Here is a 24,378-nt window from a genome sequence, read left to right on the forward strand (position 1 = left end):
GGCGACAACAGACAGCCGGGTAGAAGCATCGATAACTTTCCAGAAACTTCGGATACATGCAGGCGCGTCCCGCGCTGTGCGATTAGATTTGTTAGGTGGCGAAACGTGGTCGCCCGATAAAGATAAGTACACGTGTCAATACCCCCCTCTTAAAAAGCATCGACCCGATGCTGCAAACAAACGAAGTTAATAAACAAAAGCACTCGTAGCAAAGAGAAGAACAAAAATGACGAAGTTCGTCAGCGTCCGTAAAAGGGTTTAAGGCGCACCACGTGGACCACTTCAGATCGTGCGCGGCGCCGCTGTGAATGCGAAATGCCGTCTGGCACGACCTCATAATCCAGAGCGCCAATACGTCGGATGACCTTGTAGGGTCCGAAATAGCGTCGGAGTAGCTTCTCACTGAGTCCTCGTCGGCGTATCGGAGTCCAGACCCAAACACGGTCGCCAGGCTGGTACTCGACGAAGCGTCGTCGGAGGTTGTAGTGTCGGCTGTCGGTCCTCTGCTGGCTCTTGATTCGCAGGCGGGCGAGCTGTCGGGCTTCTTCGGCGCGCTGGAGATAGCTAGCGACGTCAACATTCTCTTCGTCAGTTACGTGCGGCAGCATGGCGTCAAGCGTCGTCGTCGGGTTCCTGCCGTAGACCAGCTTGAACGGCGTGATCTGTGTTGTTTCTTGCACCGCCGTGTTGTACGCAAAGGTTACGTACGGCAGGACCGCGTCCCACGCCTTGTGTTCGACGTCGACGTACATTGCTAGCATGTCGGCGAGGGTCTTGTTCAGGCGCTCCGTGAGACCATTCGTCTGCGGATGGTAGGCAGTTGTCCTCCTGTGGCTTGTCTGGCTGTACTGCAGAATGGCTTGGGTGAGCTCTGCCGTAAAAGCCGTTCCTCTGTCGGTGATGAGGACTTCTGGGGCACCATGTCGCAGCAGGATGTTTTCGACGAAAAATTTCGCCACTTCGGCTGCGCTGCCTTTTGGTAGAGCTTTAGTTTCAGCAAAGCGGGTGAGATAGTCCGTCGCCACGACGATCCACTTATTCCCGGATGTTGACATCGGAAACGGCCCCAACAAATCCATCCCAATCTGCTGGAATGGTCGGCGAGGAGGTTCGATCGGCTGTAGTAATCCAGCTGGCCTTGTCGGTGGTGTCTTGCGTCGTTGACAATCTCGGCATGTCTTGACGTAACGGGCAACGTCGGCGGTCAGACGCGGCCAGTAATACCTTTCCTGTATTCTCGACAGCGTACGGGAGAATCCGAGGTGCCCAGCGGTGGGATCGTCGTGTAGGGCGTGCAGTATCTCTGGACGCAGCGCTGACGGTACAACAAGGAGGTAGCTGGCGCGGACTGGTGAGAAGTTCTTCTTCACGAGTAGGTTGTTTTGAAGCGTGAACGAAGATAATCCACGCCTAAATGCCCTAGGGACAACGTCGGTGTGCCCTTCCAAATACTCGACTAGGGCTTTTAGCTCCGGGTCCCCTCGTTGTTGTTCGGCGAAGTCTTCCGCGCTTATTATGCCAAGGAAGGCGTCGTCATCCTCGTCATCTTGCGGCGGTGGGTCAATGGGGGCGCGGGATAGGCAATCGGCATCTGAGTGTTTTCTTCCGGACTTGTATGTTACAGTGACGTCGTCTTCTTGTAGTCTGAGGCTCCACCGCGCCAGCCGTCCTGAAGGGTCCTTTAAGTTAGCTAGCCAACACAACGCGTGATGGTCGCTGACCACTTTGAATGGCCTGCCATAGAGGTAAGGGCGAAATTTCGCTGTAGCCCAAACGATGGCGAGGCATTCCTTTTCGGTTGTAGAATAATTGCCTTCCGCTTTTGACAACGACCGGCTAGCGTAAGCTATCACGTGTTCATGGCCATCTTTTCTCTGGACTAGGACGGCACCGAGGCCGAGGCTACTGGCGTCAGTGTGTATTTCGGTATCGGCGTGCTCGTCGAAGTGCGCAAGTACGGGCGGCGACTGCATGCGTTGTTTCAGTTCTTGAAATGCGCCGGCCTGCGGCGTTTCCCACTTGAACTCGACGTCACATTTAGTTAGCTTTGTCAGCGGCTCAGCGATGCGTGAAAAGTCCTTGACAAAGCGCCTATAGTAGGCACACATGCCAAGGAATCTGCGCACTGCCTTCTTGTCGGTTGGCTGCGGGAACTTTGCGATGGCAGCTGTCTTCTGTGGGTCGGGGCGTACTCCTGATTTGCTGATCACGTGGCCTAGGAACAAAAGCTCATCGTAAGCGAAACGGCACTTTTCCGGCTTCAGAGTGAGCCCTGATAACTTGATGGCTTCTAACACTGTCGAGAGCCGCCTAAGGTGATCGTCGAAATTTCCGGCGAAGACAACGACGTCATCCAGGTAAACAAGGCACGTCTGCCACTTCAGTCCGGCTAACACCGTGTCCATGACGCGCTGAAACGTTGCAGGCGCCGAGCACAGTCCGAATGGCATGACCTTGAACTCGTAGAGGCCGTCTGGCGTGATGAAGGCAGTCTTTTCGCGATCCCTCTCGTCGACTTCTATTTGCCAGTAGCCAGACTTGAGGTCCATCGACGAGAAGTATTTAGCGTTGCAGAGCCGATCCAATGCGTCGTCTATCCGTGGAAGGGGGTACACATCCTTCTTCGTGATCTTGTTCAGTCGACGATAATCGACGCAGAAGCGTAGGGTTCCGTCCTTTTTCTTTACCAGGACTACAGGAGAGGCCCATGGGCTTTTCGACGGCTGGATGATGTCGTCGCGCAGCATTTCGTCCACTTGTTGTCTTATAGCTTCGCGTTCTCGCGTCGAAACTCGGTAAGGGCTCTGGCGTAGTGGTCGAGCGCACTCTTCGGTTATTATGCGATGCTTTGCGACTGGTGTTTGTCGAATCCTCGATGACGTCGAAAAGCAGTCTTTGTATCGTCGAAGCAGACTTCTGAGCTGTTGCTGCTTAATCACAGGGAGACTTGGATTTATGTCGAAGTCTGGCTCGGGAACTACGGTCGTCGGGGTAGATGCAACAGAATCCGAGAGGACAAAGGCATCGCTGGTTTCCTGAATTTCCTCGATGTATGCGATCGTCGTGCCCTTGTTGATGTGCTTGAACTCCTTGCTGAAGTTTGTCAGCAACACTTTCGTGTTTCCTCCGTGCAGTCGAGCGATCCCTCTTGCGACGCAAATTTCACGGTCGATCAGTAGATGTTGGTCGCCCTCGATGACGCCTTCTACGTCAGCGGGTGTTTCAGTGCCGACGGAAATAATAATGCTGGAGCGCGGCGGGATGCTCACTTGATCTTCGAGCACAGTCAAGGCGGGGTGACTACGAGGGCTTTCCGGCAGCATCGCTTTATCTTCCGACAGCGTTATTGACTTCGACTTCAGGTCGATGATTGCGCCGTGTTGGTCCAGGAAGTCCATGCCGAGAATGACGTCTCGTGAACACTGTTGGAGGATAACGAAGGTGACAGGGTAAGTCCGGTCGTGAATGGTAATTCTTGCCGTGCACATTCCGGTCGGCGTAATCAGGTGTCCTCCAGCGGTCCGAATTTGAGGGCCTTCCCATGCAGTCTTAACCTTCTTCAACTGGACGGCGATGTGTCCACTCATGACTGAGTAATCGGCGCCTGTGTCGACTAAGGCGGTGACTGCGTGGCCGTCTAGAAGCACGTCGAGGTCGGTGGTTCTTTGTCTTGCGTTGCAGTTGGGTCTTGGCGTCGGATCACGGCTGCGTCGTGTTGAACTGAAGCTGTTACGTCGCGTCGTTAAGTCGTCTTTCGGCGGTGTAGTCTTGGCTTCCTGACTTCCTCGGGACGGCGGTGTGTCGTTATTATGTCGTCGAGATGGTTTCTTCGGCGTCTTCGTCGGCGGCGGAGGATCTTCGTCAGTTCGACGAACAGCAACCGCACCTCCATCGGTTGCTGCCTTTAGTTTTCCGGATATGGGCTCGCTGACCGGCCCCGGGCTGGGCCAGTGTAAGGTCGGCGCTGCGGCGACAGGTAGCGGCCTGGTGATGGCGAACGCGACGGTCGTCGAGAGCTCCACTGAGTAGCGGCGAGGTAGTCGGCGATATCCCGGGGGCGTTCACCTTGCTGCGGGCGCGGAGCGTTCACGGCGAAACCTCGCAGTCCCATCTCCCGGTATGGACATCTTCGGTAGACGTGACCCGCTTCTCCGCAGTGGTAGCACAGCGGGCGGTGGTCAGGAGCGCGCCATACGTCTGTCTTCCTCGGGTAGCTGCGCTGGGCGACGGGTGGGCGTGCTGGCGGCGGGGGTGGTCGAAGGAATTGCGGCGTTACAGGGCGCTGTCGCGGTCGCGGAGGAGGACCTTGACGGCGTGCGACGGCGGCGTAGGTCATCGCTTCTGGCTGGGGTTGCGGTAATTGAGGTTGCACCTCCGGAACCCCAAGCGACCGCTGAACCTCATCTTTGACGATGTCAGCGATCGAGGCCACTTGAGGCTGCGACGACGGGAAGATCTTCTGGAGCTCCTCTCGTACGACTGCCCTGATAGCCTCGCGCAGGTCGTCGGAGGCCAGCGATTGAACGCCGGCATATTTTGTAGAGTTGGTGCGGCGGTCGAATTGCCGGTTTCGCATCTCGAGTGTCTTCTCGATGCTAGTGGCCTCGCGAAGAAACTCGTCGACGGTCTTCGGGGGGCTTCGTACCATACCGGCGAAAAGTTCCTCCTTTACACCACGCATCAGTAGCCGGACTTTCTTTTCCTCGGACATTTCCGGGTCGGCGTGGCGGAATAGGGGGCTCATTTCTTCCGTGAAGATGGTAACGTTCTCGTTTGGTAGCTGCACTCGGGCGTCCAGCATAGCTTCAGCCCTTTCCTTGCGCACGACGCTTGTAAAGGTGCGCAGGAAGCCGCTACGGAACAGGTCCCACGTTGTCAAGGTCGATTCCCTGTTCTCAAACCAAGTTCTGGCGGCGTCTTCTAAAGCGAAGTAGACATGCCGCAGCTTGTCGTCGGAGTCCCAGTTGTTGAACGTCGCGATGCGTTCGTAGGTCTCCAGCCATGATTCCGGGTCTTCAGTCGCTGCTCCATGGAAGGTTGGTGGGTCCCGAGGTTGTTGTAGGATAACGGGGGACGCTGGGGCAGCCATTGGGGTTGTTTTGACCACGATCTTCTTTGTCGACTCAGGTAGAAGTCCGTGCTCTGGGGGCAGTCCTTGAAGTCTGCGGCTAGCACGCTGGTCTTGGGCGATGTTGGTTTTGTCCTCGGGCTTCGGGCTTGGATCGCGGCTTTGCGGGGGCGTTCGGTACATGAACGCACTAGCACCTCCACCAGATGTCACGTGGTGGTGACGTTAAGAACACAGTAGCAATACTGTGAAAGGCAAAACTAGACTTTATTGGGCGAACCTGTGCCCACAAAACAGGCTACACTTATAGCACAACGAAAGCAGCGAACACAGTCGGCGATCGTCGGAAATCTGATCAGCGAGGTAAGCGCGTCGGCTTTTATACAGCAGTCGTCAAATGTTCCAGACTAATCGTTCGGACCCGCGCGCCTTCCACAATGTTCTACACCATTCGCGTCACACGATGAAATCAGATAACACAACGTTCGGCGACAACAGACAGCCGGGTAGAAGCATCGATAACTTTCCAGAAACTTCGGATACATGCAGGCGCGTCCCGCGCTGTGCGATTAGATTTGTTAGGTGGCGAAACGTGGTCGCCCGATAAAGATAAGTACACGTGTCAATATGCCAAATCATTCATACCACGCACCATAACCGAGTGGAATAGCTTGCCATCACACATCGCAACCGTCACCGACATAAATGAATTCCAGAAACTTCTAATCCTTAACGAAAGTGCGTAAACCTTTCTTGTGTCAGACTTCTGATTATTATTACTACCACAATAATCTTATTGGTCTTGTATTATTATCTTTTGTGATTATTGTTCATGAGTTCCCAATTTTTGTTTTCAACGTATTACTCATTTATTACATCTATATGCGTTACTGCACCCCCCCCCCCCCCCTATGTAATACCCTCCTGCGAGAGGGCCTTTAGGGGTATTCTGAATAAAAATAAATAAAATGAAAGACAGGCTCCGTCATGCTCCTGCAATGTCTTCATTGGCAAAGGGAATAAGGAACATTTCCTGTTTGTAATTTATACCGAAAGCTATGTAACAGCGTACCAGTGTGAAAGTATTGCAGAAGTTTGACATCTGGTGTTTTCGGTGAGTTTTACTGAGTCTTTGGAGCTGTTCAAGCCAGAGCCACAAACACACGACTGTTTCACAGTACACTTGGTGTTGTAGCTTAAAGGATCACTAAAGAGAAAAATGTCAGCTGTGTTTGTAAGTTGCCCATTTACAACATAATCCCAAAAAGAAAGCTGCCCACGCCTTTAGAAAACGCTTTGCAAAGCAGAAAAGGCGCAAAAACGAGACTGCCGGCAACATCACTTTAAAGCTACATCACCAGCTCAGCATGTCTGCATGGACCTTTACGGCCTGCAAAATTTGCCTGACCAGATTTTGTTGGTATATAGATGCAATGTGTTGTAGTGAAAAAAAGAAAAGACGAAGACTGAACTTAGCAAGTTTGAGGAAGTTTTAGTGGTCTCCGATTCTGGTAAAAATGCGAAAGAATACCTCAAAATTTGTGATGTTAACCTATTGTACTGGAGCTGCAGTTTCGGCGCAAAATTTTGTAATCAACGTCTCACTACGAAACCAACGGTGAGTTACTAGAGTTATTTATCAGATTAAACTGATTTCGTGTTTTCTTTTAGTGTCTCTTTAAGCTGTAGCATATAAAAGTTACAGTGGTGAGCTTCTGGCGAGGAGTTTCATTCTGTTGGGAGTAGAAAATCCACCTTTGTACCCAAGCATTAGATGCCGGTACAAGAACCCGACAAATATCTCGTGTCTACTGTGGCATCTTTCATAAACCTGTATGCTGCTGCGTGATATCAAACCCCATCAATCTGCCAATGTCATGGGAAATTTTATCCGTCTGCTTCTCTTGGAAACAGAAAAGCTACGTGCTGCATTTTTATAGGAATCGCTCCTAGATTAGCCTGTTATTAAATGCCTAATATTGTTATGCTTGGAACTGTAGGAGCTGAACCAATGCTTTTTTTACTTGGAATTTGCAGCCATGCAGCCGACTGCAAGACCAGTTCTCCGAACAACCAGCTCCTTCTATGGCATGAATGAAGGCTTTGGTGCATGTCTTATACAATTAAGAGACACCGAGAAGAAATATACCCACAAATAGGTGAAATTCAAGTATCGCTTTATTCGTTTCCAGCTGGCAAGTATGCTGGCTGTCCCAGCTAACACAAAGCACGACAAAGTGAACATTTGTGGTTGGGTGAGATGCCTGTATGTTGTTCGCAACCCCCTAAAAGGCCTCTAGCATTTTTGTGGTGTTCTTAATGAGTGAGTGGTAGTGGTTCATGCCGCCATCTGATCGCAAGACTTGTTGGGCACATCTCAATTGTTTGTGATGCTGTACTAAAGACAGGCCTCTGCGGAGCACAAGCAAGAAGCAGGAAGCACGGAACATTTAAGCAATAAATACTAACAATACAAAAAGAGACTGCACTGAAGCACGTATTAGCTAATTAACATTTAAGATAATCCGACATTTTAACTTGAAACCATAAGCACTAATCGAACATCTTAGCATAATGAGATCAAGAGAATCTCTTCAGGGCACAAAGTTTTTCTTTAGGCTGTACTGAGACCAAATATTTCTTTCTTCCTTAGTGTTTAGTATATCTATATATCGTGCACAGTATGCATTTATTCTAAGTGGCATTGTGTGTCGAACACTTTCTGTATTATAATGTGTGCGAGAGAAGGCAGTTTCAAATAGCGGTTGGTACCTGAAGCGATCCAACGCTATGGTTTCCTTTAAGCTTTCTAGGCATAATATGTTTTCTCAAGTTTTCCGAGTTGAGCGCTTTTATACATTGTTAGTAATTGGGGGTGTATAGTTTGTCCGATATTATTATTTTATGTTAAGCAAGATCGATCTGTATGTTCTAGAAACGGGGTGTTATCAATAGGCTTGCGACCATGGTGTTTCCCCATACTGATGCGCAGTAGTACAACTAGGAATTCAACAAAGCCTAGTACTGAGTTCTTTTAACAGTAGCCGGAAGAATGTGGCGATAACGATTTAGCCTACCGGCAGATTTACATAATTTAGTAGGTATTTATTGTGCTCCATAAAAAGGGCTCCATAAAAAGTAATTTTACTGATCTTTCAATTGCAATTTGGTTAGGACTTAGGGTTATACATCCAATTGCTATTTCCGCACATCCCTGTGGACGAAACAGGAGAAACTTCGTTTTAGATTGATTTAGGTTAAGGCTATTTCTTTTCCATTGCACACATAGTTGCCGACAAGAGGCCGTATGTTGCTGCCAAATGGCCGTTACATTACATTATGAGGTTTTACGTGCTAAAACCACTTCCTGATTATGAGGCACGCTGTAGTGGAGGGCTCCGGAAATTTCGACCACCTGGGGTTCTTTAACGTGCACCTAAGTATAAGTACACGAGTGTTTTCGCATTTCGCCCCCATCGAAATGCGGCCGCCGTGGCCGGGATTTGATCCCGCGACCTCGTGCTCAGCAGCCTAACACCATAGCCACTGAGCAACCACGGCGGGTGCCAAATGGCCGTATTGTATGCAGGTTAAGAGAAGTTGATACACCCTAAGAAGGTTAGTAGTGCTGCGTGAAACGATGATGATACCGTAAGCGAGACAATGCTTGAGGGTAGTGATTTCCATTCAGCAATAGATAAAACCACAGGCGAATTTTCTTAATCGTTAGTCCTGGCAAATATAGTTAGTCCTGGCAAATAATTTATATTTATAAACATGGTCGGCGCGGGTCGAGATGGGAACTCGGGAGGAATATGGGCTCGAGCAAATTCCATTTGCTAGGTAAAGACTATGGAAAACGATATATCGCGTTAATTTTCTTCAAATATCAAGATAAAGGAGACTAAGTGATTTCTTTAAGGCGGACGCACTTTGGTAGCGAGAGTATAAATATACGATAAACCGCGCAGCTTTGTTTTGGACTGACTCGAGTAGATTCGTGAGATTAGAGTGAGGGGGTGCCAAGTTATGGACGGACATTCTAAAGAGGGCCTGATAAGAGAACTGCATGCGTGGAGGTCGGTATCTGTATTCGCAAGGTGTAAGCGCCGTTTAATGAAACCAAGTGTTTTACATGCATCTGTGGTAATGTGTTCAATGTGAGCATTCCAGCGTAAGTTTGAGGTAAACGTAACACTCAATTACTTCATTGAAGACACTGAGTCAATAGTAATACAGCGTACTACTGGTCAGAGGTAAGCCGAGTAATAGGAGCCAATTTTACGTGTTTAGTTTTCGTTATCTTAATTTCCATCTGCCATATGTCACACCATTCAGTTAGTGTTGTTAAATCAGATTGCAGCACAGTGACGTCGGCACGGTAGCTTATTTCATTATGCAAGACGCAGTCATCTGTGAAGAGACGTATTTGTGAAGTAACATTAGTTGCGATGTCATTGATATAAATTGAAAGTAGCAGTGGACCAAGGACGGACCCTTGCGGAACTCCCGATTTGACGTGAGTGCGTTTAGAAAAGCCGTTGTTTAAGCTGGTTGCTTGAAATTTGTTCGTTAGGAACTCATCAATCTATCGCGTTGTGTTGTAGTCAAGCTGTAAATAGAATTCTAACTTTCAGTTTTAGTTGATTATGAGGTACGCGGTCGAAAGCTTTAGAAAAATCAATGAAAATGGCGTCTGTACAAACCAATTTCTGCAAAGAAATGTGAATATATGTTAGAAGTTCATATAGTTGCGTGTGACGCGAGCGATTTTGACGAAAGTCATGTTGGTTATTGATGACCAGGCTATTTTAGTTAAGATATGCTATAAAGGGAGAGTGCAGTATGCGTTCCAGTAATTTGCAACAAACAGACATCAGTAATATACATTTGCAATTATTGCAAGTCTCCTGTGCGCCCAGTTTTAAATACCGGTATCACTAATGCAGATTTCCAATCTTCCAGCAGGCATCCCGTGCCTATGGATTGCTGAAATATTAGAGATAACAAACAGAAGAGTAGAGCGAGGTTAATTTTAGGAGTTATACCTTATACCGTCAGGACCTGGGCTGGTTTTATGAGGAAGGCTGTCAATTGCATAAGTTCATATCATGATGGATGAAAAAGGAAATTGAATAGACCGTTGTTCAAGTGAGTGAGTGCTATCAAGCGGCAGTTCGTTAGTGAAAACTGCAGAGAAGCATTTGCTAAATTGCTGTGCGCTATCTCTTGAGTTATACACAGCTTCGTTTTGGGAAAGTAGTAAGGGAGCAGTGTGATTCGGGTTTGGGTTAGCTGTTTTCGAAAACATTTTCGGATCAGTTTTTATTATTTTGGGAAGTGTGCAATTAAAATCTTGTGTTTACCTTCGAGAATTGCAGTTTCTGTACGGCGCGCTATGGCTTCTCATTTTGCCAGTCTTCTGAAGCAATTGTTCAGGCAGCCTTTGTGAACGCTCTTTCTTTTTCTTGTTTATGCATTCTTTTTCGTTTAACGGTTAAATCACGGATCGTTCTGCCTTGAGCTGATGGTTATTTTTGGTATACACACATTTTCAGCTTCTTTGAGTTTACCCGCCGTGGTTGCTTAGTGGCCATGGTGTTAGGCTGCTAAGCACGAAGTCCCGGGATCGAATCCCGGCCACGGCGGCAGCATTTCGATGGGGAGAAAACACCCGTTTACTTAAATTTAGGTGCACGTTAAAAAACCCCAGGTGGTCTAAATTTCCGGAGTCCCGCCTACGGCGTGCCTCATAATCAGAAAGGGGTTTTGGCACGTAAAGCCCCATAATTTTTAACTTCTTTGAGTTTATCGCGGTACAGGTACCAGTTATCATTTACCGTTATGTTTTGAAAAGCACTTGCGAAATTGGCTGTAAATGAAGCTCACATACCCATCATTCTGCCAGTGTTGGCGCGTGCGTAGTTGAGAATGCATATTTTCACACTCTGCTCGCCAGGTTTCAATGCAAAGGAACACTGCACCACCCTATGATCACTTATTTGTACTAGTACATAAGTTGCAGCAAGGTCTACATGATTTGTTAAAAGAATGTCTAGTACCTGGTCACGTGTTGGTTCACGCACGATTTGAGTTAATTGATGAAAGTGCAAGATTTGTAGAAAATTAGGAGATTCAGATCTCTTGCTATATGCCCTCAAGGACGACGTCAACCACTCTATACTTGAACAATTAAAGTCACCCTCTAATATCAATAGGCATTTTGGGAACTGGGATATGGCCTTTTGTACAGCATCATTGAAAAAAAAAATTAACAAATTCCAAGCGGCTATCTGGTGGACGATTGCATGCACCAATGATACATTGCGCATGTCTAAGGCGTGCAGAGAAACAGACTATTTGCTGGAGAGAGTCGACTATCACTATAGAGAGGTGGATAGTCATTTTTAATGATTTTATAACTCCGCCTCCTCGAAAGCCTTCCCTGTCCTTTTGAAAGAAAAAAAAGTTGGGCCAAGTACATGTTAGCTGATTGTGATGTCACTGGAAATCCACATTTACTATATCTATGGTGCGAGAATGTATGAGCATTTTTAGTGCATCAATTTTGTAATAAATGCTGCGGAAATTTGTCGAGAGCATTGACACTGCATGTGTGGACGTAACCTTATGCCCTTCGGTTGGTTCACGTCGATTACTGGAAGGTTGGTTCCTTGCAGACACCCGTACAAAATTATTAGTACCCGCCGTGGTTGCTCAGTGGCTATGGTGTTGGGCTGCTGAGCACGAGGTCGCGGGATCGAATCCCGGCCACGGCGGCCGCATTTCGATGGGGGCGAAATGCGAAAACACCCGTGTCTTTAGATTCAGGTGCACGTTAAAGAACCCCGGGTGGTCGAAATTTCCGGAGTCCTCCACTACGGCGTGCCTCATAATCAGAAAGTAAGTTTGGCACGTAAAACCCCATAATTTAATTTAACTTAAAATTATTAGTGACCGAGTCATACCGGTAAACAGAGTCTTTGAAATGCAGAGAGGTAAAACGAATAGAAAAGCGTTCGTTTTCTTCACGATTGCTGTTTGTCAATATCTCGCAACTTTCTGCGAGCCAACTGTACCTCCATCTCCAGTGAATGAATGCATATCCAGAGAAAATGTTTAGGCGTGTTGAAATATTTAATGCACCGCAAGACAGCTGATGAAGTACCCTTTTCAAGAGTACTGCACGGCGTCCACTCTCGACAAGGAAGCGTCGGCGACTTACCACCAAAGAAGCTCGCCAGCAGGACAAGGGCGTAGCCGGTCGTTGGAGTGTTCGCGCCTAGCGCCAGCAGGTAGGCAAATGGCACAGCACACATGCCGTAGACGATCAGGATAAACAGAATGGGTTCTGTGTACGAGTAGAACGGTGGAGTTCCAATGACAAGCCCGAGTGCGGCCTAGTGTGAAGTGCGAAACTACACTAAGTTCTACACTAAGTCCAGGGAAACCATGGGCGATGCGGCAGATGGAAATTCAAGACGCTGAGCGAAACGAGAAGAAGAAGAAATCGAGAGCCAACGTTTGAACAAGTAGACTTGTCTTTTTCAAGGCGTCTTGAAAGAAGACATGTCGACTTGTTGAAACGTTGGTTCGTAATTTCGTCTTGTTCTCGCTTTGCTGATACATGTTAACAAGGCATTTAGTGACATGAATAAATTCGTGTAACGAAACCAATTTCGCAGAACCGGTGTCACGATGACCGTTGACGGCAATGTGTTTAGCATTGAGTCACTATAGCAACACAAGCTATTGCCAGCGGCTGCAGCGGGACTCCTCTTTCGCGCTTCCCCAACAACACGGCGCCATCGAGCCAGCGCCACGAAGCCTGCGTGCGACCTTCGAAATGCATCGCGCGCCGGTGCGCGTGAACGCTCAGAAACGCGTCGCTGCTCTCGAGCGTTTTTTTTTTTTTTTTTTGACATGCTGCTCCATCTCGTGGTGCTACTGAGAAGTGCGCGCGTGGCCTTCGAGACAACCGTGACTCGACGGCGCCTGCGAGCGCTGAGAATAGTTCCATCGCATGCCGCACAACCAGTGACGCCATTTCAGAGACACAAGTTGGCAAAGGACTCATTGAAGAGCGACACGTACCCAGTGAATTCATGCCGCAGCTCGCTAAAGCGCTGGCGTGAAATACGTTTATTGAAAAGCCAGCGATTTTGTGGCACAGACTGCTTAAGCATGGGGTTCCTCTCGCATAGGAACTCTTCTGGCGTGGGTTAGATTCCGCTCTGCAGCGGTGAAAGTTAAGCTATCGTTTTTCGACATTGCAGATTGGCACAGTCTCAGTGGCTCGTACCTAGTCACTCAAGTTTACATCAAAGAATTTCATTGAAGACCAGCACAGACCGAGCGGCAGATACCCCGTGCTCCTCGTCAGCGTTAAAAAGGTTTCATTGAACAACGCTGCCAACCTAGTCTCCTATCTATAGTACATCACGTCGACATGAAAGAGGTTCCTTGAAGAGCGGCACATATGTACATATTGCTACATACTCAGTGACCCATGTTGGTCCAACGGTTGCTTTCGAACCCTATTCCCTCAGCACGGCCGGTCGATGCACTACCAATAGAAACCAAGATAGATAGATAGTCCCTGGAAATTCCGTGAAGCACCCCAAGAATTAAACACAATAATAATGATTATTTGAAGACTTCTGTTCTGTTTATTGAGCAGAGAATTGTTGTTTGCTCGCGAAATAAGTCCGAGTTTTAAGGCTGTCCTTGAATTGTCGTGCCAAAAATTTAGCCCTTGCATTTCAGTATGACGTCATCACTGGTAAGTGTTCGCGCGTGTTCTCAACTTATTGTTGTGCTTATTAGTCTTTGGGTACTTCGTTCACCCTTCGAGACCTTCTACCCGCCAACAGGCAGACAGACAGACAGTGGCAAATCTGTCTCACTGTCAGACGGAGAGGCAGAGACAGGCACAGACACATAGTTAAATCAGTCTAAATGACCGACTGACAGACTGTGAGAGGCGGAACCTTCGCAAGGAGCATTCACTTGAAATGAATTCTTAGGGATGAACCAGTTTCGAAGCATTCATTTTGAATGTGTTCGACCAAATGCGTTGGCATTCCAGTTGGTTCTTCGAGAAAACGCTATTTTATTCAGTGGAGCACAAAACTAACTAGAGCACCAATGCATATCGTCGGACAGTGTTTTGAAATCTCGGTGCTAGTGCATTCTTGAGAATTATTTCCAAGTGGATACGCCTTGCGAAATCACTATGTAGAATTGGCAGATTAAGGCACGTGCCATAAAATAATTAATTACAACGTAATTAGAATATTTATGTTAATTATTCAATTAAGCCTTTTCATTTCTCGTAGACGTGTGGCCATCTGATCGAGTAATTTATATCAAGGGTTGCAATTGTGCTAGCTGCCACGGGCAATTTTACATGTTTGCTGCCGCTAAGAAGCTCCCTGCATATATTACTTGCCACTCACATACAGGTCGACCATTTGTGCTTTTCATATGGCTGTTCGCTCATGTATCGCACTTCTAGTATTGCCGCTATCGATTTACACGTACACCTTACTTATGAGTTACCAGATCAAGGTTTCCACTAAAGAACCTCGTTTTCTAAAACGTTTCTATCCCACTATCTGACTAACGTCACTGAAGCGCTATGGCCACAGTTACTCACGAATCATCTCGATGAAGAACGCGCCGAAGAAGAGGAACATGGTAGCGCAGAAGGTGCAGCCGGACAATGCGTAGACAACGTAGTCGAAGATAAAGTTGCCCAGCCAGTAGATGCGGATGGAGAGGCCCGTGAGTAGCTGCAGCTGGCGGCAGCCGCTTGTGCGGTCCACAACGGGGAAGAGGCCGCTCGCGGAGGTCATCATGGCCAGGGACATGGCTCCGAACGTGAAGCGCTCCAGCTGCCGCTGGATCACCTCGGGCGAGTTCTTGTCGTACTCGACAGACTCCTCCAGGTTCCTCTGGGGCCGCACCCGGAGCTTGATTGTCGCCGTGTCGTCGCCCACCGTCCAGCGCAGCAGCGACGTGTGAACCAGGTTCAAGGCGATGACGGAGCTGTGGTAGAGTTCGCCGCTGTACCTGCGGCCACGTTATCAGTGCTTCTGAGACACAATCGCGTAAATAGCCTCACACGAAGCAGTGAGGCTCTGTTATCGATGCGGACTTTGTTTCAGCCTCGAAATAACTGCTCAACCGTCAACTTCTATTAAATATGCTTTCCTCTGTCGACTACCTCGCATGGGTTGTTGTATCGTAGCTAGATTTGTCCCATTGTTCTCGTAGTTCCAATTGATGACGCTCGGAAAATTATTTAAGGCAAATATGTCTTTCATAAAATAGTTAAAAATTTGAATGCTTTCTCAATTCTATTCGAAAATCTTCCAAGAAACAGAAATAATTATGTTTCTGTTTGAACAGAAATTTCTTTTTGAAGAAACAAAGTTAATGCATCGCGGCCTCATCTGCATCACAAAAAGATCAACGGAATAAAAGCGTTACTGAATAAGTGCCATAAAGGGCGGCAGCTGCGGTTCATGAAACTGTAAAAGGGATAAGTGCTAACAGACAACATGTAAAAAAAACAGTTATCTTAAGTGTAAACCACAAACTTTACACAGCAAACGAAAAAACAGAGCTATGTCCAGTGCGACGTAGCACAAGTGGTGCGTTGCCGTATAGCAGAATTTTGATGAACAGCAAGGCCTTGACTAGAGGTAGGGGGCTTTGGTAAGTCACGTTTTAAAGTTCTACAAGTCGCAACTTTAGGAGGGCCAACAATGCACTATGGCGTAAGCGTCAGTGACGTGGGGTTTCAGTGATAATAGTGTTTTAGCCTTTCCGTGAAGTATCCCGGAGAGAAGAACACTAGGTCACCTTTGCCTCAGCGGCCACAATGGTGGCATCAGCTTAACCAGAGAGGACACAGAGCTTACTGCTGTGACTGATCTTACAATGCTTATTTGACGGCTTCAAGCTTCGCTTCCTGATTTTGGCAAGTTAGAGCGAGGAACACACGAGACCTGAAGAAAGGGACAACACGAACTAACCGGGTCTCTGAGAGCGGCATAAAGTTCCCTCTGATATGACCCGCTATATTCGCGACTATCGTATGCGAACTCAAGCCACACGGGAAGACAGTAGGCTATAGTAGGTCAAAATGCGTTACTATTATTTGTTTCAAGAAATGGCCCGCGTAAGGACCGCTGGGAAGCAAGCGTACTCTTTAAAATATTGAGGGTTTCCTTCAGCGGCATGTAACTGTGTGGAAATTAGCCAAATGTGAATAAAATTCGGCTTCTACCACCGTTTACCAAAGAAGTAAGCCGCAGTGCATGGAGATATTAAAGTAAAATTTGTGGAATGCACTTCATGTCCTAAAAGGGAACATGTACCGGCGAGAGCTTACTACTGCAAAAAAAAAAAAAAAAGGTTAGTTGAAAGTACAGACCATAGGATGTGCTTTCCCCGTTTTGCGAGTTTAAATGGCCAAGGTCGTACTGTAAATCCTGCTCGAATGATGTTTGTGTCGAGGTTGTGAGTTCAAGCTTGAAAATCTCGGTTAACTTTATAGGATTATTACATAGCTATCATTAGTGAAAAATATGACCTTGAACAGAACAACAAGCTTTTATTTCTATTTTGTTAGTTTAGTTTTACTGACAGCGTAAGAACACACGACCTGTGAGTGGACTCCAACTGGTGCAGCTCTCAAAGCTACCGGGGCGGAGAGCGCAACGATGTAATGAAACTTGTTCTACCGTTTATATGCCGGCACACGAAAAATCGGTCAATAATGCCGTAGCAGTCACACTGATGCTGTCGCCATGTTCTTCTTCTCGCTTCTGCTGTCGTGGCCCACGTAGCGATGTCATCCCCACGCAATTGCTTGATATAAAGAAAGGCATTGGTCTACCTGGGATTGCCTTGCACAGCCCCCGAACGGTGCTAGAAGTCTAGATGCCTGCTGCATGCTTCGCATAACATTGGCTCTCCCGCTGCATGCGATGTTCACAACTTTTTTTTTTTTTACAACATCCTTGCTGCAGACGGTTGTCTCTTATCCGAGAGTATATGTATTACTTACGAACGTAGAGTTTCACGCAATAATTACTAGAGGGAATTCTGGCGGAAGTGTCTACGGGAGATGCAATCGGGGCGGTTCAGCCAGCATGGAAATTACTTCGTGACGTTGTAAAGCCGTCAGTTTCGAGGAAGCACAGCGTAATAAATACTTAAACATACAATAATAAAATTGTCCTACGGCATAATTCGAAGACATTACTTCTAGCACAAAATCCCGATATTTAAACCATTGCTTAACGGGCGCATGCATCGTCGAGGGACATAAAATGCCCTTATGAATTCCTCGTGGGCAAGCCAGTACCTGGAGACGCTTGGCACGTTTCGATTTGGCCACTTTGACAAGACGAACCTTTGTAATTAGTGGCGATCGTGTTTGTTCGCAGCATCTTCTGACATAAGAAAAGTATAGGTCGCTCTGAAATTTACGATTATGAGCCCATATAAAGCGCAACAAACAAAGCCAGAAGAATGTCTGAATCCACAAGCACGAACATCAGACAAATCCACGTAAATCCCATCATTCCCGTGGTGGCTGAACGATTGCAGCGGCGGAGTTCCCTCTAGTAATTATGGTAGAAAACTCTATGCTTGGGAACAAAACAACGACGCGGTCGACGAGGTGTTAACCGCATGCTGTGTCGTGCGAAGACGTGCTGCGCGATATTCACGCGAGCGCTTTATACCCGAGTGCGTATCAGTGGCTGTGATAAACTGCCAGGAGCATGTGATTCATACCCCATTCATTTGTTCATTTCTTTTTTTTTTTTTTATTTCTTGCGCAGTCTAAAACAACACTACCGTGTATAAAGTGTTTCTAGACCGTCGCCTTTTATTGCGACAGCAATTAGGTGGACATTCCAGGCGAATTTCCACCGTCGTCGTCGCCATCGGTGTCGCCGTGATGTTCTGCATAAAGTCCAAGTGCAATAACATCACGACCGGAAGCCGTGTGCTGGAGGTGCGAGGGAAAGCTTTCGCGAGTGAGCCTAAAGTGAGCCAAGAGGTCTTCATGCGGCGGCGTCTTCTCGCGCGCGCAAGGAAAGAAGGGGGCGGTACGCTTCCGGTCTTTTCAAGCGCGTAATGGCGAACGCGGGGCGACGAGCGCTCGCTCGGAGAGAAGTGGAGGAGGCAGGCCAGTGGCGCAGCACCTCTTCCACTGCGGCTGCGACGGCTGAGTGGGGCCGCGCGTCCTAACTTGGAGTTCACTTGCGGTGGGGTCGAAGGCTAGGTGGGCCAGAAATAGGTGAAGGCATCGCATACGCTGTTCTCGCTCGCGCTTAGTTCGCATTGAAGCGAGAGGCGGCACGAACGGCAATTCACTCGCTGCTGCTGCGGCCCTCGGTGGCGCCAGCGTTATGACAGAGATTGCCCACGGTTATCGAGTGAGATGTCCCGTTTGCCTGGGCGCCCGTGAGAACGTGCGTATTAATTTAGTAATCAAATGGTCACAGCAGTTTATGCAGTTGATAAAATTTCTAAATTTATTTCGCGCAGGTGTCTAATTATTTGTTGACGCCATCAATGCATCGCCTTTCGGACGAAACTGCGACATTTTTTCACTGCTCTGTAACGCAGCGTTCTGGGCGCGTTGATATGAGATGCTTAGGCTTATGGCGCACGAAAAGACAACAACACAGAAAGACATGGTACACACAGGCGCCGACTTACAACAACGTTTATTTCGAGCAAGAGAACCACATATATAGTCAACATCATCAGCGCCGGTGCGTACCACGTCTTTCTGTGTCCTCATTTCTTCGAGTTATATAAGCTTAATCTTTTCACTGTCATTGCATGTCCCTCCATGTTCGTTGATTTCGAAATATAAAACGTTCCGCAACAAGCGGTGAATGCCAAAAAAAAATATGGTACTTCTTTAGCGAAAGTGGCGCTTGGCCGCCACATTCGCTACACATATCGAGGCACAGCAGGCAAGTTCCTTTATGTATAACAAAATGTCGCGTTTGTCTTGCGTCGCGCGATCGTGTGTCGCACTGTCCGTATGTTCCTTGCGTAGTTTCCAAAAGGTCAATGCGACATCCCCGCAGGCTCTGGCGTAGTGTACCTCGACCAACTATACCATGAAATAGACGGCGCCACAACGTACCATGCGATCGCCAGCCTGCCTTCGTAACCCTTGGAGACCCCCAGCTGGACGACGCCCTCGTTTGGGTCTTGGCGCACGGCCGACTTTTTGCCGATGAGGAAGAAACTCGCGCCCGCCGCGTATTTCAAGTACTCCTGCATGTCGCCGGCACCAACTTCCAGGAGGAAGTCTGTGATGTCACGAACCCGCGTGATCTGAAAGGTGCACCCAGCGAGGACGAACTTGTTAAAGTGTGCAGAAAAAAAAAAAAAAAAAAAAACTACAGGTATTTTGATATTTACTTTCGGTCAACCATTTCCGACCACTAAACAAAGAACCTTTACGGTCAAGAGTTGGAGGAGCGCGCAAGAGATGCAGCGTTAGGAGGAGACAAAGGGCACAACACGTCGTGACGTTAGCAAAGTTTCATTTCGAGAGCCTATAGCTGAGCTCCGCAATCTCGTGCTCGCAAACCACGCAACGCTCACCACTTATCCTTAAGGGGAAGCTTCAGCTCGGCGGTGACTATCTGAATACATGAAAAAGGAGAAATTGTTTTCCTCGGCAAACCACTGCACCAAATTCGGTCAGATTTGTTACATTTCAAAGAAAAAAGTTAGGATCCAGTGAGTGTAGAAAGTGAATTTTTAATTTAGGCAGTGAATGTTTGAATAAACATTGTTGAACATTGGTAAGTCCGAAAAAGTAGAACGAAGGGCCCTATAACGTTAAACTATTCCAATGTGTTTTTATTCCAATCTCCTGACGTCAAATTTGCGTAACCGCCGACGCAAACATCGGGCGGTCACCCGCCGGGTTCTCTGAACAGGACAATCAAACGCTCTCCTTCTTCATAGGAGGTTACTTTTGTTTGCTTGAAGAACGAATAACATTGCCTACACTGAGTGGCTTGTCTTATCTAATTGGCTCACAAGAGGCGAGGAGCATGCTCAAGTGGAGAGGGATTCGATAGGGCCGAGCCACTGCACTGAAAATCTATAACCGGATGAAGAGGGTGGTACGGGCGTCTGCGATTGGTCTGCTTTCCCTTATTTAGCTTGCGGTGGGTCGTCGACAATCGCGGCGGCATGCAAAGGAAGCATAAGAATTACGCTAAAATTGATCTTCAGCAAAGGAGAGTTGGCAGAACGAGGTCGTAAACGGGCCGAAAGTGCTCGAAAATGTTACACGGCCACGTAGACAGTTTTATTGCACGCAAATAAACCCATGCTTTTCGACAAGTGCGAGTAGCCAGTGCCTGAGCGATTGGCGGCAGCCATCTTTTATTCCTTTCGGAATGGGGCAGCCTGCGGCTATTCAGAAGAAAATTCAGTTTTGTTCGGCATATTAATGCATCTCTATCGCGTACACGTCACTTTGACGCGGTGAGCTTTTGCGGTTTTGTGACGTCGCGTGAGAGGAATGTGAAGTGGGCGCAGCCCGAAAAGGTTTGGCCAATGGCCGAGGGCTAATGGCGAAGAGGCGTCGAATCAGAAATAACTATTTTTCTTTTGTTCGGTCAGATCATGCATAATCCGTGTGCACACGTTATATCAGATGGGGAGCTACCGCGGTTTTCGTGACGTAGCGTGACAGACAGGTGAAAGGGGGGTGGTCCAAAAAGTTTTTGAGCAATCGCAGAAGGCTGATTGCAAAATTGGAATAGAAAAGTTTGGAATGGTCTTACGTTATAGCGCCCGAAGTTTACAAATCCGAAACTCTGTACCAAAAGCAGGTGTCGCAGTTCTGTATACTTCGCCTGTTAGAACATCTAAAGCGCACTAAGACACATTATTTGCTGTGACCCATACCATACTTAAAAGCCAGGCAAAATACATAAATTTACTCCGCGTTAGGAGTACTATTACATGCAATTTACATAACTGCCATATCATGTTTCATTGCTGAATTACAGAGGCGCAAACTGAATATCTTTATTTTCAGAAAATCGGCAATGTTCAGCAATATTTCGAAGCAGTGGACGGTCTAAAATAAAAAATGCTCTGCCCGTAGTCACTACACCTTAGATTACATTTTTAAACGCTACAGACCTCACTAAATGTGGTGCAGTGGTTGGCGAGAAAAACGATTTCTTCTTTCTCGTGCATTTCGATAGGAGGCCCTGTCAGAAATGTTCCGTTCCTTTGTGCGGTACTTCCAAGGCGTGCACATGTGCCAGTGGTGACTCAAATCCCACAGCATACGTCAAGCTGTTAATATGTTATTTCATTTCAGTAGAAAAGAATCAACAGACAGTCATAGGCTTTGGCTATGGACAGTCAGTTCGCCGCACCAACTAATGGATTTACTCCATAAGGAGGTCCTGCGAGCATTCATCCTAATAAGCATTTATGTCGAAAGGCGAGGTGGACGAAAAAAAATATATACGCTATGTCGTGGCTGTTATTTATCCACCTATTTACCTGTTCGTTTCAGGTGGTTGTTCCCATGGCTGTACGTGCCCTTGTTCGCATGTTTACTTTTTTTTTCCAAAGCTTTTTTTTTCACCTTACAAACTGGGGATGAGAGAGAAAAGGCAGTCTACGACCGCTGGACAATGCTCTCGAACCCATTTAATGACATTGGCAGTTGTGACAGGAAAAAAAAAAAGAGGGAAAAGTTGCGCAATGTTAAAATACAATACGTGTAGGGCAATGAAATATCTCGGACATATTTTTTACAAGTGTTACGTAGATCTTTATATAGTGATTTACGGAACATCAAATGCAATTATAACATATAGTGAATACTCGCAAATTGAATACATAGTTCGAAAAATATTTGGATTAAGGTGAAAGAGAGTAAAATTATAACAATAAAAGACAAGTCAAATGCTCTAGAATATAAGATTAGCAAGAACTAAGTCACGAGTGAGTCTCGAATCACACAAAATCATATATAGATTAAATTTTCCTACAATTCAATGTTCAATAATTTAGGCAATATACACGTCAACGTTATGAAACCATTCTTCCACATCGAGGTAATGTATAGGTATGTGGTTTTCTAGTTTCATATGGCGCAATATGTGGGTGAGTTTTACTATGCGATTAAGGAAGAGATCATTTTTGCTATCTTTTATAAAAACAGGCAAACCTGCATTCGAAATATTTATTCACACCAACAATTTTATATTTTAGGCGTAGGGAAAGTGTTGGGTCATCATATCAAGTATCAGCAATTATCCGGAGCATTTCTTTTTCTGAAAAACATAATTTTTGATCATTGGAAACAGTGCTATTAGCCCAGACTAGAAAGCAGTAGTTTAGGTTTAAGTAAAAGATTGACTGACTTCATCTGACTGTTACGTTCCTTTACATTTCTGTCATTGCAAAGTTTTTCTCGTTACGTATATATTTCAACGCTTCTCCTTCAGCGGATCCAGGTCACCGAGGCCAACGAGTGGTTGGAAACTTAAAACCTATCGCGTTCAGCCGCGTAAATTGGGTAATCGTGGGGTGGGAACGAGGTAAAGGGGCTTAATTTCAGCTTCAAGGATTATTTGGACATAACTAAACACCAGGAATTCCAGTACTGAAGGCCATTGTTCAGCAACTTCTCCAGCAGCAACTAGAAAATTGCGTTGCCTCACATGGAACCAACGCATGGAAGCGCACCTACAAACTCTTCGTTAATTGCAATGGCACAGCAGAATCCGTGCGGAGTGGTTGACATAAGTGGCACCATGTGTATGGCGTAAAATATTTCCATCACAGAGAAGTACAGCTCCTGTTCGCGGCAGAATGATAGGAAGACTCGGTCACAATAAAAACGCTTACGGGGACGCCCTTTTGCTCGATGAACTGACGGTAGTAGTGAGAAACTAGCGCGGAGTCATCGTCGGCCGTGATTACAGCGCTGACGCTGAAATTGTACATCGCTTTCAGGTCGTACGAGTACACGTCCCTCACGGAGAGCGCTGCCGTTCCCCTGCAAAATGGTAAGACCGACAAAGGAATTCCGAGTACAGTTCAATAAGAAATAATACAAGATCTGAGTCAACGTGCTTACCACCCGCTACGAGAAAATGACAATAAATGTAACACAATATGTCACTAAAACAATTAAATCATTAGGCAATAATACAGACAAGTTTCTAACTTCTGGCAGCCCTTTAAAATTTGTGCCAACTGACAGTTCCGAAGCCAAGACACTCAAAGTGACACCCCTTTTTTGATGCCTTTAAACTACATGACACTTTCACTAAAAAGATCTATCTTCAACAGCCCGCAACTTTTTTTATGTGCAACGCTGCAGCAGCGATGGTTGTGCCAGACCTAACCTGAAGGATCACGCAATAAGTATTCTGACATATCATTAACCGGACCTCGACACCACATTTGTATTTTCAAGACAATGTCCTTCTTGGTGAGTTACTGCCATTCTTTCGTATCGGGTATGTTGTTTCAACATCTTATCTAGACTCATTCTTGAGCCGCTCCCGGAGATAGTGCCATATATTAGGTGCCACGGGGGGCCGCTGAGTGTGGACCACTGTGTATGTGCAAGTCGGGCCAGTGGGCACGTGATGAATCATGATAATAACGATAATGACCGATATGATGATGATAATTATGACGATGATTATTATTATCGTTATGGTGGTGATAATCAAAATAAGTGGAGATAAAAAATCACCGATGGTTACCATGCTCCCTAATGTGAAATTTGCACGCAGCTGTATACGTGTTTTCATTACCGCGGGTCAATAATTTAACGCCATACTGCTAACGGGCCCCTGCCGCAGAAAATTCGGCAGTGGCGTCCGACGTGCTGCGCTGACCGCCGCGTGAGCAAACATGATGCCGAAGCACGCATACCAAACCACGCAGGCCCTCCGTGTAGAGCAGAGGCGTTACTGAACTAATTTAATTTCTCAAAGTGAAATGCGTCAGCAAAATCTCGTGAATAACGATTACACACATCCTACAGACATGATAGTGTGGAATTGTAGTTTAAATGCACGAGAAAACACAATTCTGTTACGCGGAAACTCCAACACAAACGCCTGCTCCAGCGTTTCGGCCATTCATAGCGCGGCGCGCCCTGTTCCTTGCAACAATATCCAGATGGTGCTTGTCTCAGCGCGCCGCCCACGCAAGAGGCCGCGTTTTTGCCAGAAGGCTCGCTCTCGTGCACAACGTTT

The 24,378-nt window shown here is 47.0% G+C and overlaps 1 protein-coding gene across 1 annotated transcript in view; it reads right to left on the minus strand.

The window, feature by feature from the left end:
- The window catches only part of LOC126534703 (phospholipid-transporting ATPase ABCA3-like), a 133,960-nt gene that overhangs the window by 62,614 nt on the left and 46,968 nt on the right, over positions 1-24,378 (minus strand). Inside the window, exons 11-14 of the mRNA XM_072289498.1 lie at positions 23,012-23,162; positions 19,254-19,447; positions 14,727-15,142; positions 12,294-12,419 (exon numbers count right to left, since the gene is read on the minus strand). Of these exons, the coding sequence (XP_072145599.1) occupies positions 12,294-12,419; positions 14,727-15,142; positions 19,254-19,447; positions 23,012-23,162 (887 nt within the window). The remainder of the gene's footprint in view (positions 1-12,293; positions 12,420-14,726; positions 15,143-19,253; positions 19,448-23,011; positions 23,163-24,378) is intronic.

Source organism: Dermacentor andersoni, chromosome 7 (assembly GCF_023375885.2).
Source record: "Dermacentor andersoni chromosome 7, qqDerAnde1_hic_scaffold, whole genome shotgun sequence".
Classification (NCBI taxonomy): Eukaryota; Metazoa; Arthropoda; class Arachnida; order Ixodida; family Ixodidae; genus Dermacentor; species Dermacentor andersoni.